The sequence below is a fragment of the Schistocerca serialis genome, chromosome 10 (assembly GCF_023864345.2).
Source record: "Schistocerca serialis cubense isolate TAMUIC-IGC-003099 chromosome 10, iqSchSeri2.2, whole genome shotgun sequence".
NCBI classification, from domain to species: domain Eukaryota; kingdom Metazoa; phylum Arthropoda; class Insecta; order Orthoptera; family Acrididae; genus Schistocerca; species Schistocerca serialis.
In genome coordinates, this window is record NC_064647.1 from 188,911,102 (window position 1) to 188,930,597 (window position 19,496).

The 19,496-nt window shown below is 38.3% G+C and overlaps 1 protein-coding gene across 1 annotated transcript in view; it reads left to right on the forward strand.

Moving 5' to 3' along the window:
- LOC126424665 (uncharacterized protein CG43867) overlaps window positions 1–19,496 on the forward strand; it is a 448,798-nt gene that overhangs the window by 384,463 nt on the left and 44,839 nt on the right. The window contains exon 18 of the mRNA XM_050087395.1: window positions 17,985–18,298. Within this exon, the coding sequence (XP_049943352.1) occupies window positions 17,985–18,298 (314 nt within the window). The remainder of the gene's footprint in view (window positions 1–17,984; window positions 18,299–19,496) is intronic.

A 19,496-nucleotide genomic window follows, 5' to 3' on the forward strand; every position in this document is an offset into this window, starting at 1 on the left:
GCAGCACTGATATCCTCCAATCTTTCATGGCACATTGCATACAACGAAGGATTGCATCTGTTTCATTTTCAATGTGTCCACACATTGCAACCAGAGGACTGCAACAAGCACATGGTATTTGTGCGGTGGTTTCTGCAGGAATCCGCTGCAGACTGAAGCTTCACAGTGAGTGTCCTCTTCACCTATGAGCCTGTGTTCTTGCTCGAGGGTGTGATGAATGTTGACAACATGCTACAAGTACGCATGCATCACAACACAAATTTACCATTAATGAGTGTCTGGCGTCATTGGAGACTGTTTAATTGGGCATGCACTTTCCTGGACCGACTTGAGGGTCACACATATCTCTTATTCCTGTGAGAGGTACTGCCTGACATGCTGAGTGGTGTTCCTAGGCCTATTCATCACTGCATTCAATTTCAGCATGACAGAGGCCCCGTGCATTTCAGCAGACAAGTGAGGGCAAATCTGCAGGCAACCTTTCCCAGCCACTGGATTGGTTGTAGTGGGCCAGTCACATGGTCACCACAAACATCTGATCTTGTCCACAGCCAATTTTTTTCTGTGGTGGTATCTTAAGAGCCTTGTGTATGAAACACCTGTTTCATTGCAGAGGACATAGTGGAAAGAATTGTTGCATCAGCAAGATGTCTTTGAGATACACCAGGTATCTTTGAGAGGGTGCGCCATTCTATGCAGCATTAATGTTAGGTGTGCCTCTTTGCACCTGCACAAAACTTTGAGAATCTCCTGCAGTGAGTGTCCATTTGTAGCATGTGACTAAATAACTGCATGCCATTTAGTAGCCCCAGATTTCCTTTGCAACCCCTGGTTCCTATATGTTTACTGATCCTTGCTGTATGCCCTATGTGCCATGTCAGTTTGTAAATGGTTTTTGAATCATCCTGTATAGCTTACAAGTATTTACAGTCATTTTCCATTTACCTTCAATTTTTTCACTACAGTTTGAAGAAGTCAAAGAAATAAATAAACACTGATGTTGAAAATTTGGTAAGGTGCACTATCTGACATTCAAAGTTGTAAAATCCTTAATTACAATGTTATACTAGTAAAATGTTTGTGCTGAACCAGATAACCACAGAATAAATCAATGTCAGCAACAATCCATAAGAATAACTATGGTCATTGAAGTGTTTTGTTGCATTTTCCTGCTGGCATTGCAGGGTGAGGTGAGTTGCCTGTAACCTCAGTGTAGCAATGAGGGAAATGTCTCATCAAAACATTGTGGCAGATCAGAAGGTGATCACTCTGTGACACTTGTAAAGGCTGGCAGCGGAGTCGGAGGACTGCTCTGTAATGTCTGTAAAAGCACAGACAAAACTCTGCTCACTAGTCAGCTACGTAAACACTGACCTGATGCAGTGATGTAAAACATCACTTCTGGGTCCCACACTGCTCGGTCATGTGTGTTCCAGCTCCTTCACTGCTTTGAATTCACTTATTTGTGGATAAATAAAACAGTCTTTTGTATTGAGTGTGCAAGAGTCCATTTCCAAAAATTTCTTTAATTCTGTCGCTCATGTCTTCATTAATTAATCATTATCTATGACTCACTGACAGAGAAGAGTTTCTACAGTTGCATACTAAAATCTTCATGGAGCTACACTTAATATTTCCAGTTGCTGGTAAGACACTATCTGTAAATTTGCTGCAACTGCCAGCAAATTGTGATATATCCATTGCAATGATCCCATCATTTTTGTGTGTCTTAATATTTTCCACACAATTTGTGGCAGATGAAGTATTTACCAGACTGACCATATTTGAGTTACATTTACTCAATAAGGTGCCTTTTTCTCCCCCTTTATTTCTTATCTTCTGCTACTCATACTGTGGTTTCCTCTGCGTTTCTCTTTATCTATCTTATTTCTTTTTCTTCTTTTCGTGCTAATCTTCTCCTTCTTCTTTGTCTGCTCTGGTACACATCCTCTTCACCTTCTTTCCTTACTTGTCTTCTGTTTCTTCATTTTCTTCATCAGCATCTTGTAATTGATCTGTTTGATGCCACAGACATCAACAATAAAAAGAATGATGTGTGATTTGCTGCCCATTTTATTCATAAGGCATAGTGGTTTGTTGTAAGAATTATCAGATCATTCTACAATTCTAGCTTTCAGCATTCTTTCAATTTTTCTGTTTGCTCAGCCACAGGAATAGGATACAGCCTGATGTAAAATGGTTCATGCTCTTCCACATTCACAAATTTTGTTTGAGCCTCCTTTAGGTTCCTCCAAATTTATCAAAATGTATCACATCACTGTCACTTTGTTTCACAACCTGTCCCTTAAATGTGACTTTCTTCTCACCCTACTCGTACTCAACCAGTGCATAGTGAGCACAAAATTTGCACAAATATCAGGAACAAAAAGGATGCTTCAGTCACATTCCATATGGTTACCCTTGCTTTTCAAGTCACTTCATTTGAAGTGTCTCCTACAGTCTTGCACCTCGTTTGCTGTAGTGTCTTCAACACATTTGTAAATAGGCTGAGTCTGTTTAAGCTCCTTCTTGTTGCCCCCAGCAGTCTCTGTTCTTTGGATTCTCCATCAACGGTTCACATTTCTCCAGACAAGCCATCCTCCACATTCTACAACATTTGTTACTGTCATTCTTTGCCAAGATCCCATATGTGAGGTTCTTCTGGTTCCTGACATTGGTTGAAGATCACAAATAGTTTTTTTGTTACAGTATCTCAGTTAATTGAACACTCAGTTTCATAATCTGCATTTACTAATGAAACATATAATTGTGGCTGTGACCAACTAGCATAGACTCGAAACTGTCATACCAAATTACACAATAGTGGCAGAACAGAATCTGCAGCAAAGGCTGACCTGTTCCACACTCGGTTGCCTTTGGTAGTTTCTGCACTATGTTGTCTGTTATGTCTGTACTGTGACATCACTCCCTTTGCAGTGATAATAAATTACACTGGAGAAGAATTCACAAGTGCTCAGTGCAGTTACTTTTATTCGTTGATAGTAATTCTTACATATAACTCAGAAAAACAATTCATGAAGATATGTTGGCATTCACTTGTAATCTGTGATTCTACTGCTACATGTATAAAAAGTGTCAGATTGTACAATTTGAAAGATAGACAAACTGAAGCATTAAACTTACTTTGGTGAACATCTATATAATAACCAAAACTTACTTTGGTGAACATCTATATAATAACAAAGACAATCAATTATTCACAAAATGTTTAACTGGATAGATAAAAAATCTACTCACCAAGCAGTGGCAGAACACACATAAAAGATGACTGTAATTGACAGGCTTATGGCAGAAGGGTTGAAGGGGACGGAAGAGGGGTGAAGGAAAAGGACTGGATGGGTCCAGGAAAAGGCGTAGACTTCAGGAAAGTCAGCCAGAAACGTGAGTCAGGGAAGAGTTACTGCATGGGATGAGAAGGAAAGTCTTTCCTAGTCATCCTGTGTGATAAGTGATCCCTGATCTGCAGTTCTGGCTGACTTTCTCCAAATCTACCCCTTTTCCTAGAGAAGGGGCGTCTTTTCTTCTCGTCCCGTGCGGTAAGTCTTCCTGACCCGTGGTTCTGGCTGACTTTCCTGAACTATATCCCTATTTGTAGACCTCTCCAGACCTTTTCCTTCACCCCTCCTCCTTCCCTTTCAACCCTTATGCCTGAAGGAGAAGCCACTGGTTCTGAAATCATGCCAATTATGACCGTCTTTTATGTGTGTTTTGCCTCTGCTTGGTGACTATATTTTGTATCTATCCAATTAAATTATTTATACATGAATATAGTTGTTCATGTTGCTGTATTTTGTGATGAATCAACAAAATGATATATGCATGAACGCTTCTGCTTTATGTTCATTTCTTATCACAAATGCATACTTATTCCACTTGTATCTATCACATTCCAACTTACTCATTGATAATTTCAAGCAGATGCATGTTTTGGATGTTTGTGGACTGTTATCTTCTTTCTGTTTAATTATTGGAAGTGAAAAAAATCTGGCCTACTTTTTTTTCCTCTTATGTGTAATTGTCTGTTCATTTCTATCTTTGGTTGTCATTTACAATGTTAAATTTAACAATAGTGATTTATGTTTTCAGTGCTGAAAAAGCATATTTATGTACTTAATTATATAATTCTGGTGATTTTTCGCATAGATTTTTGTGACTGTTTGTGGCCTGCTTTGTCATAGGATTTGTAATTGAATATAATAGAAGGAAACATTCCACGTGGGAAAAATTATATATAAAAACAAAGATGAGGTGACTTACCGAAAAAAAGCGCTGGCAGGTCGATAGACACACAAACAAACACAAACATACACACAAAATTCAAGCTTTCGCAACAAACTGTTGCCTCATCAGGAAAGAGGGAAGGAGAGGGGAAGACGAAAGGAAGTGGGTTTTAAGGGAGAGGGTAAGGAGTCATTCCAATCCCGGGAGCGGAAAGACTTACCTTAGGGGGAAAAAAGGACAGGTATACACTCGCACACACGCACATATCCATCCACACATACAGACACAAGCTTGTGTCTGTATGTGTGGATGGATATGTGCGTGTGTGCGAGTGTATACCTGTCCTTTTTTCCCCCTAAGGTAAGTCTTTCCGCTCCCGGGATTGGAATGACTCCTTACCCTCTCCCTTACAACCCACTTCCTTTCGTCTTCCCCTCTCCTTCCCTCTTTCCTGATGAGGCAACTGTTTGTTGCGAAAGCTTGAATTTTGTGTGTATGTTTGTGTTTGTTTGTGTGTCTATCGACCTGCCAGCGCTTTTTTTCGGTAAGTCACCTCATCTTTGTTTTTATAATGATTTGTAATTGAAGATACATAAAAATTTGTATACATACATAATTTTATTTTTTCTTATTTACTAAGAAAAATATTCCTGAAAACTCCATTGACTGATATTATATTAATTAATTGTATTTAAGGCAATGTATTTCCTTGATAAATGCTGCATACAGCACAGGGGATAATAACTTTTATTATATCTTCATAAATAAAGAGAAAAGAATTATAATAGTTCTACAGGTCTTAAATGTTTTAAGCTTTCATATAAAACTACTATATAATGTGGCATATTTATAGACATTTCTTAAGATACAATATTTGGCTGGTTAAGACATGGTCTCAAAGCACCCAAAAACATATGGTACTTGTGTGCACATATAATGTACATTCCATCATTGATCATTACACAGAAATAATAGCCAATTCCCCCCTACCCCACCTCTCTCTCTCTCTCTCTCTCTCCCTCACACACACACACACACACACACACACACACACACACACACACACACACACGCTTGGAAAAGCATGTTTTATTTTTATCACTATAAGTAAAGTATCATTACTTGGAGAATTTTAATTTACTGTAAAAGATACCTGGGTTTTGGTGAACCTTTTGTGAGTGGAAAATTAGATATGAAATACAGTGCAAGCAGAATAATTCATAAGCAAACAAGTGAAAGATAATCTGTGCCCACTGAACAACTGTGCTTGGACATAAACACTAAATCATTATGCCCAGGGAAGCATCTTCTGTAGTTGGACAAAAAGGGAATGGAAGAAAGCACATTCTTCTTCTTCTTCTTCGTTCTTCAAGTGTTGAGCATTTTCCTGTTACATACTCTTGTTCAGTGCCCCTTTTGCCTATGGTTGGTCTTTATTTGGTCTCTCCACCTTCATTTGTCTACTTATTGATCTTTTCCCTATTGGTCAATAATTTATTGTTATCTTAGGCATTCTGTTTTCATTCATTTTTTGTGACATGATCTCTTCCTTTGCTGAAAGTGAATCCATATTTTTAAAAAAGGCATTTGACTGAGTAAATAATAAATTTGCACAACTAATAACCTTGATTCCTACCGTCTTTCAGCCAGTGCCCATTGGACCATCACTCAAGGTTATCCATCACTTGCCTCCCACACCTTTATTTCGTTTTGAATGCTGATCCATTTGCATATTTCTGTGTCTCTCCCAGTAGCTCCCAATACAACTTGGGTTTCGAATGGTTTTTGCATTCAAAGTACATCTCTCACTGCTGCGAGAAAAAACTGGCAAAACGCTCCGTCTATAACCTTATCATTTCTGGCACATATCGAGCTCAGTTTCGGAGACCCTATTTGGTCTATCAAAATTGCTCTAGGCCAATCTAATTCTTCTCTTTGTTTATTTTACGGTCCATCCAGTCGTTGTCTTCACACTGTTCTAAATACAAAAGCTCAACAATTTTATTTTTCCTCTGCCCACCTAGTCGAAACCTCTATCAAATTTTCATTATATCTCATCACATCTCTTAGGAGACTTTTATGAATAGTTTTATTTAGTCAAAAGCATTCTATTATGTTCCTGTCATTGTTTAGCCTAGGGTCTCATGTTTCTTTAATAATGGCTTTAAATGTTTCGTCTCCATTTACAGTGTTAAAAAGCTTTAGAAAAGTCCACCTCATTCTGTTCAAATCCACTCCCATTTATTTCCTTTGAAACTCATTCTTTTCGAGTAAATGTATCGTGCAAGACACAGGACAAGTGGCTCCACCTCTTGGAAGTTCCTGTGTAGTTCTGCTGCCCTTGTATTGGACAGCTATTTAGTTTCCTTACTCATTAGACTTGATGAGACTACATCTCATACATCCAGCCTGCCTATACCAGTTGACCCGAGCTCCACTGACAGTGGTATTTATTGAGTATTTTGGTCTAAGGGACCTAATGCCTCCCATGTACTGAAATTGCATTTGCTTTGATTTTGTACCCCTCTTTATCTTTGGATCTATATTGTACTGAAAATCTGGCACAACAGTACAAATGTCGACAGTACAGAATGAGAATCTCATTTGGAAACAAACACGTGCCGTTCACTCACAGCACTTGCTGTTAACAACAGTAATGCCTACTTAAGCTTCACCAAATTTGTGTTAGGTACTGCTCAGTTCTGTCTCAAGTTCAATTATACAATAACAGTGATAGAATGCATGCATAATAATGTGACTAGAAGCTGTGTAGTCAGCAGGGCATGTGTGGGGAGAGTGGTAATTGTGGGTGATGCGGGCAGCCATTGCAGGGAAAATGCCGAGCGCTGGAGGGGAAGTGTCATTCTAAATTGAAGCCTACACTCAGATTTTTGTAAATATTAAGTGGGGCCTCTCCACACCCACATTTGCATGATGAACATTCAAAAAGATCTACCAATTGTGCTTTGGTTAGTACCGTCAAAAGGGGTGCTTTCGGACACCGGGGCGAATTCGGACAATATGGCTTATTTGCTCTTTGCCACTGCATAGAAACAAAGAGTTACTTATTTTAACATCTGTGCACCAGTTATTTTAAGTGCAGGATTGCATTTATCACTTTCCACAACTTTTATTTTGCGTCAGTTGTTTCCCTAGGTTAATAATTGACGAACAGTCTCAGTGTTAAAAATCCATGCATTATCGTAAAGTGGAAACTTCCTATTGTTGCGTCGAGTGGGAAGTTATTGTAACTGTAATTGTTTATGTGTTCAGTAGCTAACAGCATTGAGACAATTTATGTACAAGTTTGTCGAGTTTCTCGTGCAAGGTTATAAAATGACAGTTTTTACAAAACTGTGTACTGTGTGGGGTGATTTCAGACAATGCCAAGAACATATAAGAGCAGGAGAGGTGCTACAGTACTGTGTAATTATGACCCGGAACTTTTAGATAAAGCTGTTTGTGATATTCAGAGTGGTAAATTATCTTACAGAAAGGCATGTGGTTTGTATGGTATACCTAAATCAACCCTAAAAAATAAAGTGCAGGAAGCACATCCGAAAAAAATGGGAGGACAGCCAGTGCTTAATAAAGAAGAAGAAGAAATGTTGAAGCAAGGTATCTTGAGGGCTGCACATTGGGGATTTCCCTTCACTAAATTGGATATTAGATATTTAGTTAAAGGCTATCTTGATAAATCTGGCCGAAAAGAGAAGAAATTTCGTAATAATTTGCCAGGAGGAGAATGGGTGCATTTATTCCTCAAACGACAGTCAGAAGATCTTTCCGTTTGCTTAAGCGAAAATATTAAATGAGCTCATGCAGAAGTGAACAAAGAGACTGTTAAGATGTTTTTCTCCAATATCAAGGCAAAGCTGGAAAATCTCCCACCTAGCAACATGATCAACTGTGATGAAACCATCATTCCGTATCACTTATTCGTAATAAAGGGCTACCTTAAAATGTGTAAAATGTCACCAAAATCAAATAAAAGGCATGTAGAATTTTAAAAAAAGACAATAACTGTCAGAATTCACCCTCTGTGTACTGTAACTTTGGACAGAGATTTAAAAAACACATGTGTCCAAAATCACCCCAATCCATGGGGTGACTTTGGACACTTTATTTATCTGCCACAGATAAATATACCTACACATACACTTTCTGGTTTTGGGATATTTTATTCGTTACACATATACCCTACTACTTCCATAACAATCAATTTAATATAACAATATATATGAAAGTTGCAATTAAAATAACAACAAAACTATCCAAAATCATCCTGTTTGACGGTATCTAGAGAGAATTCCATTGAAAATTCAATAGAAGCAGTGATTTATTTTCATCTGGCTTGTTAGCTATTTGTAACTTTCAGAGAACTGTCGTGACTGTCTAATTTTGAGTAAAACCTACTTTTCTCTTGTTGCTGTGTTAAAATTTGTTTCTTTCACCAAAACACAGCAAAGTTTACACAATGTCACTTCACAAACATGTTGTGCAGACACAATTGTGAAAGAATTTTGAAACCACAGTTTATTAAGTTTATTAACTGAAGCATAGAGTGAAAGTAAGGTCAATAACTTATGAAAAATCCCACAGCTTTTCTCGTTTCACTAGCCATTCATTGTCTGTAAAAAATTACATTCTTTCATTGAAAAAGTCTGTAGTTAGTGGGATAAGAGGGTACATAATGAAGTTTTGCATAATAAATAATAAATTTCGTGTGACTAGGGCCTCCTGTTGGGTAGACCGTTCGTCGGGTGCAAGTCTTTCAATTTGACGCTCACTTTCTGACAGTCTCTTTGTTGTACCTATCAGCATCTCCACTGTACAGTGAGTAGCAACTATCCTTTTCATAATATTGTAAAAATTTAATATGTCAGCTGACTTTCATAAGCAATAACACATTATATAACATCCATCAACTGCAAAGTCATGCCAACCCCTATTTTTGATTGCAAACTTTTTTGAATTTCGCATAGTGCCTTACTTAAATGCAAATATTGCAATAACTGTTACCATTAACGAAGTGATGTGCATGCCATCAAGAAACTGACATAAATGCAGCTGTAAGTCATGCAGAAACGAAATTTTTTTACCGATTACTTTATGGAAAATCATAAGAGAAATATTGCAGGGCATGTGCCTCAATTCAGTCATCACATCATGTTGTGGATTGGCTAAAAGCAGGCAAACACTATCGGTTTTCCATTCTGAGCAAACGAATGAACTCACCCAGTGCTTCCAAAGAAAACTGGTCACTGTGCATCAGCCACCATATCCTGCATGGACCTTACATACCAGTATAGACAGGTTTATGAATCAAGATCTGGCCAATATGCATCTCACATACGGGTTCACTAAGTGCGAAGCTGTGGTGTGCTGTTCCTGCAGCGATGGCAAGTGTAGCACCTCATAGCACTATGTTGTCCCTCTGAGAGTTGTCACATTACTCTGTGTCTTATGTTCCATGTTGTGAAGGTATTTACAGAAACAAAGATAACTGGGATTTCAAATTGAGTGAATCGTAATTAGAGTGTTTCTTCATAATGAATCACTGGAGACCACAGGTCCTTCATATCAAAATACTCAACAGATATCCCTGAACAGCTTTTAAAATTTTCTCAGTGGCATTTGGGTTCATCCTGTGTATGATCAGCACATTTTCGAGTAATGCCTTTTTAATGATGTGTATAAATGTGTACTATATCAAAATTATTGGACGTCAGTTAGAAGGTGAAGCTCATATTTTAACAAATACCACTCTCGCCATTGCCCTTTTTTTTTTTAAATTAGGGCCAGTAATCTCAATAAGAGTCCTTTTAGGGTAGATGCTAACACCCAGAGACAGCAAAAATTTGTTTTCTCTTGCAGCCAAATTTGGTGTTATTTTTTTGCAGATTTTTCAATTTTGGCGATTTTGTTTCTCAATTTTGGTGTCATATTAGTCAAATACAGAACTGTTTTTTGCCACATTCTGTGATTTTTTTCCTTGTCAGACTTGGTATTATTTTTTGCCACATTCAGTTTACTTTATTTTATTTTATCTATTTATTTATTTTTGCTAATTGCAGTACTATTTCGTTCACAGTTTTGGTGTGAATGCAGGTCACAGGAATATATTTGCTTTTAAATATGCCATACTACATGTTAATGGTTTCTGATTGTGCACAATGTCAGCAGTGTTATGTATCTTGGTTATGTAGTTGTATTGTATAATACAACAGCTGATCTATAAGACCAGAAAAGTGTTTTTTAGATAACGACATGTCACTGACAGGTTAGACACACTTTATCATTTCAACATGCAACTGAAAATGGCTACAAAGCTGAAATCATGATTGTGTAAAATAAATAAACAATTAACAGTCAAATGGAGCAATTTTTGTCCTATTTTTTTTTTTTTTAAAAAAGATGAAAGGTCAAATTGTCTGTGAAGGGAAGAACACTGTTCCCACTGTTGTGTTGATCCCGGGTGCACATGACTTCCCCACCTCCCAGGTGTTTCTCACTTATTTGCCAGACAGAGGTCTCCCACATTCCAAATTCCATCCTGTCTTCTTGTCAGTCTGCTGCTCCACTGTAAGAATTCCAGTGTTCACATTCCGTCATCTCTCTACATCAATCACTTCCTTCTTGACACTGTTGTTCGTCCACGGTTCACCCATTCCTGCCAACATCGTTGAATAGTGACATCACTCCTATTCAAATGTTGAGCGATTCACCAATTACTCCAATCCTGCTTCTTTGAGCTCAATTACACGCTGTCTCTCAAATGCTGATGTCTACGTACGTTGTTCACCCACCTGTCTTTGGGGCACACATATTGTTCACATGCCTGTCTTTGAGGCATAGTTACTCTCCATCTGAGTACACAGAATGAAAGTCACAAAGACGCCCCATGTTGACATATCTTCTGTTTATTATCCTTGTCTACTGTGTCATGACATTGCGCTGCATCATCACACAATCATCCATTGACCATCAAAGTTTAAAATTTTGAGTTTTCTGTTGGTATCTGTACGAACACTAATTTGTGACCAATCTGCATAACTCCTTCATGGGAATACCATATTTTCTGCCATATATGACACACTTTTTTCCCTTTAAAAATAGGCTGGTGGCAAGTTGTGAATTTTGAGCATTCAAGTTGTATAGTGTTCAGTGGATGCACAAACACCATTTTAGAAATCCACTTGCATTGTACCTACATTGTGGTTTTATTTTCAAACCATTGCTGTAAAATGGCATTGCTAAACTATTGCATTTAAGCTGAAAGTGACTGCCTATGCAAAAGAACATGGAAACAGGGCTGCAGAAAGGCATTTTGGGCTACCTCCCCTGAAAAAATGATAAGGAAGCACCTTGCAGTAAACATAATCTGAGAACCAAAACTATTAAATGGCCAAAACTTGAAGCAGAACTCAGTACCTGGATTTTAGAAAATGGATAAGCAGGAATTTCAGTTTCTGCAAAATTGATCATTCATCAAGCAAAAGCAATATCCACTGACAAAGGAATCACCAACTTAAATGGTTCATCATTGTGGTGTTCAAGATTTACAAAGAGGTATTGGCTTTGTATGTGGACCGAGACAAAAATCACAGAAGGTGTCAGCCAAAGTATGAAGAACAAATTGTTGAATTTCATCAATTTGCCATTAACAGAAGGTGAAGAGAAAAGTTTGAACTTTCAGAAATTCTAAACAAGGTTGAGACTCTGCTAACCTTTGACGTGCCTTCTAACAGAACTGTGGACTCCAAGGGTACAAAAAGTGTCACTGTTAAAACTTCAGGGCACTAAAAGAATCGTTACACAGTCATTTTATCTTGCTGTGCTGATAGAACAAAATTGCTGCCACTTTTGATTTTTAAAAGAAAGGATCAGTCACAAAAAGCAATAATTGTCCATGTGCACAACAAGGGCTGGATGAATTGATGGTGGAGGAATGAAAGCGTGGATGGATAAAATTTGGTCTAGGCAACTTGGAGGTCTACTGAAAAAGCTTGCCATCTTAGTATTGGATCAGTTTCATTCTTACAAAACAGAAGAAGTTAGAAATGAACCAAATGAATTGAAGACTCAGTTAGCTGTAATGCTAACAGGGCTTGCTAGCTTACTTCAACCATTAGATGTAAGTATCAACAGACCTTTTAAGGGACTTAATGAAGAAGGAGTGGAACAGATGGATGCAGTCTACAGATTTTGAAACTACATTATGAGGAAGGAGTTAGACACCTAGTATTTCTCAAGTTTGTGAGTTGGACAAAGTATCAAAAGTGAAGCACTGATTAAATAATTTATATTTCCTAAATATTTGATGTAGATGCTTGTATGTGCTATAATTGTCTTGCAGTAGGTGTATTAAGTCAGAAATTTTTTCTGTAAAAAAGTCTTAAAAAGGGGGGAGGGGGTCGTATTCTATGCTGGTGGATCTTATACACTGGCAAATCGAGTTCGAGTCTTGGCTTGGCACACAGTTTTAACCTGCCAGGAAGTTCCGTAACTGATATTTACTGAATGTTGCAATTTGCATTTTGACTTCTTATTTCCTGAAGGCTGGGGTTTGTGCATAATCTTAAAATGACAGTTCATTTCCCACATAACTAGGTATGATACGGCATCAAAAATAGCACCAAAATTGGAAAAAAATAACAATGAAACTGGAAAAAAATCAAAACTGGAAAAAAATAGCACCAAAACTGTGAAATGGAGGTCACAGTAATATATTTGATGTTAAATATGCCATACAATATGTTAATAGTTTCTCGCTGTGCACAATGTCAGCAATATGAAGTATGTTGGATATGTACTCATACCCTGTAATACAACTACGGTTTATGAGACCAGAAATATTTTTTCGATAATGACATGTCACAGACAGGTCAGATATATTTTAATGTTTCAGTTTTCACTTGAGAATGGCCACAAAGCCGAAATAATGTTTGTGTAAAATAAATGAACAATTAACAGTGAAATGGTGGAAATATCTTTCAAAAAATTCCATATGGCTGTGGCCTCCCATGAGGGAAAGATCATTAATTTGATCATTGTAGCAGTAATCTAGATTGTACTTCTGAGTGTTCATTAAATTAAGGACAGAAGGGAAGAGTATTGGAGAATACTCAAAAATTAAATACACTGAGTGATTCACCATTGTGCTCTGTGTCCCATCTTGCAGTAAAAAGAGAGCTGTGTAAAATGCTAACATTCATCTCTTAGTGTAACTAAGTATCTTAGTTTATCTCAAGGCCTCTTATTCCTTTCATCAACTACAAAAGTTGTAGCTAGTGACACAAAGGCATCCAGGTTGTAGTATGATGTGTGGTTTTGAAGTGTGATGACCTCATCTACATCTACATCTACATTTATACTCCACAAGCCACCCAACGGTGTGTGGCGGAGGGCACTTTATGTGCCACTGTCATTACCTCCCTTTCCTGTTCCAGTCGCGTATGGTTCGCGGGAAGAACGACTGTCTGAAAGCCTCCGTGCACGCTCTAATCTCTCTAATTTTACATTCGTGATCTCCTCGGGAGTTATAAGTGGGGGGAAGCAATATATTCGATACCTCATCCAGAAAAGCACCCTCTCGAAACCTGGCGAGCAAGCTACACCGCGATGCAGAGCGCCTCTCTTGCAGAGTCTGCCACTTGAGTTTATTAAACATCTCCGTAACGCTATCACGGTTACCAAATAACCCTGTGACGAAACCCGCCGCTCTTCTTTGGATCTTCTCTATCTCCTCCGTCAAACCGATCTGGTACGGATCCCACACTGATGAGCAATACTCAAGTATAGGTCGAACGAGTGTTTTGTAAGCCACCTCCTTTGTTGATGGACTACATTTTCTAAGCACTCTCCCAATGAATCTCAACCTGGTACCCGCCTTACCAACAATTAATTTTATATGATCATTCCACTTCAAATCGTTCCGCACACATACTCCCAGATATTTTACAGAAGTAACTGCTACCAGTGTTTGTTCCGCTATCATGTAATCATACAATAAAGGATCCTTCTTTCTATGTATTCGCAATACATTACATTTGTCTATGTTAAGGGTCAGTTGCCACTCCCTGCACCAAGTGCCTATCCGCTGCAGATCTTCCTGCATTTCGCTACAATTTTCTAATGCTGCAACTTCTCTGTATACTACAGCATCATCCGCGAAAAGCCGCATGGAACTTCCGACACTATCTACCAGGTCATTTATATATATTGTGAAAAGCAATGGTCCCATAACACTCCCCTGTGGCACGCCAGAGGTTACTTTAACATCTGTAGACGTCTCTCCATTGATAACAACATGCTGTGTTCTGTTTGCTAAAAACTCTTCAATCCAGCCACACAGCTGGTCTGATATTCCGTAGGCTCTTACTTCGTTTATCAGGCGACAGTGCGGAACTGTATCGAACGCCTTCCGGAAGTCAAGAAAAATAGCATCTACCTGGGAGCCTGTATCTAATATTTTCTGGGTCTCATGAACAAATAAAGCGAGTTGGGTCTCACACGATCGCTGCTTCCGGAATCCACGTTGATTCCTACATAGTAGATTCTGGGTTTCCAAAAACGACATGATACTCGAGCAAAAAACATGTTCTAAAATTCTACAACAGATCAACGTCAGAGATATAGGTCTATAGTTTTGCACATCTGCTCGACGACCCTTCTTGAAGACTGGGACTATCTGTGCTCTTTTCCAATCATTTGGAACCCTCCGTTCCTCTAGAGACTTACAGTACACGGCTGTTAGAAGGGGGGCAAGTTCTTTCGCGTACTCTGTGTAGAATCGAATTGGTATCCCGTCAGGTCCAGTGGACTTTCCTCCAGTTGCCTCGAGTAAGACAGAGACATTGATTAGTGCTGCTCTGCGGGTTTACAGAATGCCTCTCCACATGCCGAACTGAACAGTTCAGGTAATGGGAGAGTTGGGCAAGTAGCTGGTTGGGATGTGTTTGTTGGTTCTTGAAACAACATCTGACTTAATACTCATACCCTCAGCATGTCAGAATGAGGCGAGAGTTTGGTTATTCTGTGCAGAAACAAACTTCTGTTGAGCATACTGTCAGATCTTTCTGATTTATGTTTGTGACAGTAATGCTTTCACTAAACATTTTATACAACCAGTCTATTCTGTATATAGTTTGGAAAGTCTATTTACATTATGCAGTCTGTCCATTTGATGTGGTACAAACCCACAGCAGGCACTGACGCTCTTGTCACATACAATCTGCAGTCTGTGCTAGCTAATTTGTGCCTCATTTCAGTTTCAATTTGGCACTATCATTTATTTCCACTGTGCATACTGGTAAGCATTGAAGCAACAGACAGAATGCTATCTTATCTTCCACTTTGTTTACATGAGCCTATATTCTCCTACTGCAACTCATCTGATTTCTTTCTTTGGCAACATGAAAGTTGTAATTCACTTCGAGCATTGAAAATTGCTCTTCTCAAGAAATTGGCTTGAGCTTTCAACGTTTTAATTTCTGCCAAAACTGTCTTTCCTTTATGCAACTTCACAATGGTTGTGTGGCACCTAGGATTATTCCTCAGTTACTCAGATTTGATTGTCCATCAGTATGCTCATAAGTTTCTGCTTGTAAGCTATGTGAGGAACATTCTTGATAAGAAATTTGAAGAGTGGATTCTAGTTAACATCAGGATATTGCAGCCAAAAGCATTTCCATAGATATAGTTCAAACCTCTATTCCCACTTGGAGTATTACAGTCACAGACAGTAGAATAGGGAGGTGAGTTATGGATTTATCTGACTATTGTGTCAAGAATTCACAGGCAGAACCCATGAGAAAGTCAGCAGACACTTCCTTGTAAGTTTAATTTATTTTTTAATACTTTATTTTTGCAATTGGTGGTACAGTGGGTAACTGGTGAACTACAAATCCAATGTACTCAGGTTCACTCCCTGATCAGTCCTACAATTGTATCTGAAAGTCACCACTTCTTTCACCTCTGGCAATGATTGGTATCTGTCAAAAATGCCAGGGGTGCTTCGTGGTTCAGATTCCACATTACACCGTAGGAGGCCTGCTGTACATGGCTGGATAACTCAGTTTAAAGTCACAGGAAGGCAACAGCACACTATTACCAGTAATGCAATGCAGTCTCCAAACCAATCCTTGAGATGAGGAGGGCATTATTCATTTCTACTTCCAGCTGTTCAAGAAGTTACTTTAATCCTAGTTTAGCAGTCACACTCCCCTATAGTGAAATGTTATTTCTTGTCTTCCATTCATTCTTAAAAGAACTGTATATGTGTAGGTACAGCAAGCTCATGATTATCTGCATTAATGCAGGTCTAAGATTCTCTAGGTAACCAGACAACATGGATAATCCAAAATACATTTATCTCTAGTGCAAACTGCTATTTAATGAATTTACAAAACATGATACATGTCATATTTGAGAGCCCACTACATTACACACGATTCTTTGTCAGAAACAATTCAAACATGCTGTGTTTCATATCACTAGCTTTCAGTTCACTTTTTTCCAGACACTTGGGCTCATTTTCTGAAGAGTCATAACTGTGGTGTAGTCCCAACGAATTTGTATAGCATGTCCTAATAACTGATAAATACATTTCAGTGCTAATTTGTTCATGATAATGGGTTCCTTGATTACCTCATGTACTCTCTGCCATCTACATTTTGTGTACTATATCCACACCATTAAGCTGCACAAATCTCAGTTCAAAAGTGCCACTGTGTAATGACACACAGATGTTATTATTATCTATGTCTTCACAATTAGAAATTTACATTCTAAATGAAAATATACAGGGTGATTCAAAAAGGGCTTTACAATTTTGGAATAATATGGAAATTTATTGAGATTACTTGTAGAATGGTAGCTGTGTCATTTCATAGCAAACAATCACAAGTTTCTCATAAAAATGCCAAGTGTCATTTGTGACTACCATTTCTGATGCAGCAAACGTCCGAGCAGTAATCAATTTTTTTCCCCACACTCGTTGCAGCAAATTGGGCATAACTTGTGCAATGGCAGCATAAATTTTTGATCAGATTAGCTGCATTGTTTGGTAAGGAAGAAACAGACACACTGTCTTTAATGAAACCGCAGCGAAAGAAATCCAGTGGTTTCAAGTCCGGGGAGTGAGGTGGCCACGCGATTGGCCATTAACAGCCAATTCACTGTCCTGTGAAGTGATTATTCAGGAAACCTCAAACTTCTGTGAGGGAATGAGATAGGCTTGCTCAGAGGTTTTTTAATACATTTTATGAAAAATTTATGCCGAACAGTTATTGCAGAGTCCATTTCACGAAACCAAAACACATAGCAAGCATTTCCCACACCAGTGAATGTATTCATTTTTACTGTGAAGTACACTGGTGCATCTGGTCATGGGACGGGGTAGTAATACTCTTTATGCATCAAATTTGATGTTGTTTGGTACAGAATGACACATCTACTAATTCTGTAAGTTGTCTCAAGAAATTTCTATGTCATTCAAAAGTTGTAAAGTAATTTTTGACTCACTCTGAACATTATAATTATGGTAGGATCCTTCAGGCTTTGTTTTGGTTTTACAAAAATTGCTTTACCAAGAACGGATAATCTGCAAGCTGCATAATCTGCATCCAGACAACTGGGAGCTTTCTGTAAACATTTTTAGATAATAATTTGCTCGATGTTTGAACATGTACAGTGTCCACTCGGGCACACCTTAACTCTGTGCTGTATCTCTCCCGCAGTTGCTGCTGTGCGCGACCCAGTCGCTGTTTGCCTGCGACACCTCGTCCTCGTCCGGGGGGAGCGGTGCCGGGGGCAGCGGCAGTGGGACGGGAGCGGGCGGTGCAGGTGGCGGGCGCGGTGGCGGCTCCCCCACGTCGCTGCAGGCCACGCCACCCCCTGCACCTGTCCTGCTCGACTGCAAGACGAACCCGCCCACGTTTGTGTTCGTGCAGGGCTGGCAGCTGCTTGCACTCGCCGTCTCGCTCTTCGTGCCGCGCAACAACCGCCTGTTGTGGTTCCTCAAGTGCCACCTGCACCGCAGTTCTGACACAAAGTCAGTAGTGCTCATCAAAAGTTTTTTAATCATGATCGTATTGTCAACTCTTTTTTTGGTACTATTCTGCAAACTATTGTACATATACGACGTTATATCACACTTTAGAGTAAAGTATATATTTAAAAAAATCAGTGTTTGAAAATATAATAGAATCGGATAGATAAAAGAATCTGTTCACCAATTGTCAGCTGGATAAGACACATGTGAAAGACATAGAAAAGAAACATGTAAACATTAACATAAAATAATACATCATATTTTATAATGATTATATTTTATAATTATATTAATACATATTATTATAAAATAATTAATAAAAGTAATTAGTAAACTAGTAATTTCCAAATTTTTTACACAGTAAACTCTCAATTACCTGCAGTAATTGGGGGACTTGAAAACTACAGCTAATCAAATTAGGCAGATAATTTGCAATTAAAGTACACATTAATGGAATAGTGTTGTGCAGAAGCAAAATCTAATTACAACATCCTAATTGAAATCATTTACTAATGTTTATGATAAATTCTACTGTAATCATCATAGTGTATGCAAAATTTAGTACCTATAATGAATACCGAAACAAAATGCATTGCAGCTGTTGCAGCATTTGAGTAGCACATTGTTTACTACTCTCATGTTGTAATGCGAGAGTATTGCTCACCCACACTCCCAGGCTAAGGGTCAATTTACAGCAGCAAAAAATAAAAATAAAAAATAAAAAAAGGGTATAATCGAGATTATGTGCGTAGTCACAATATATGTTTGCATTAGAAAATACGATTCAGTAATTCAAACAAATAAGGTTCAGAAATATGCACCTCATAACTGTTTTGAGAATAAATCAAACCTTTAAAACATTGTAAAGAAACAAAATAAGTGCATTTTTCTGGTGACAAGTGATGTTAATATTTTGTTGTAAAACCCTTTGGTGCTATTACAATGGCATTTCGTGGAAGCATAAATTCAGTTACGCATAATATTTTGGCTTGAAGAATCTTATTCTATTCAGACTGAAGAATTCATAGAAATTGGCTTTATTTTAGTATTTCTTCATCCAACAGATCTGTCCACTGGCTCCCACACTTGCTCTATTGGATTTAAATGTGAACTTTGACCTGTCTATGTCACAATTTTAATCTTTTTTTCCTTTGATATTCTTGGACACAGGGTATATGATACTCTGGAACATTGTCGT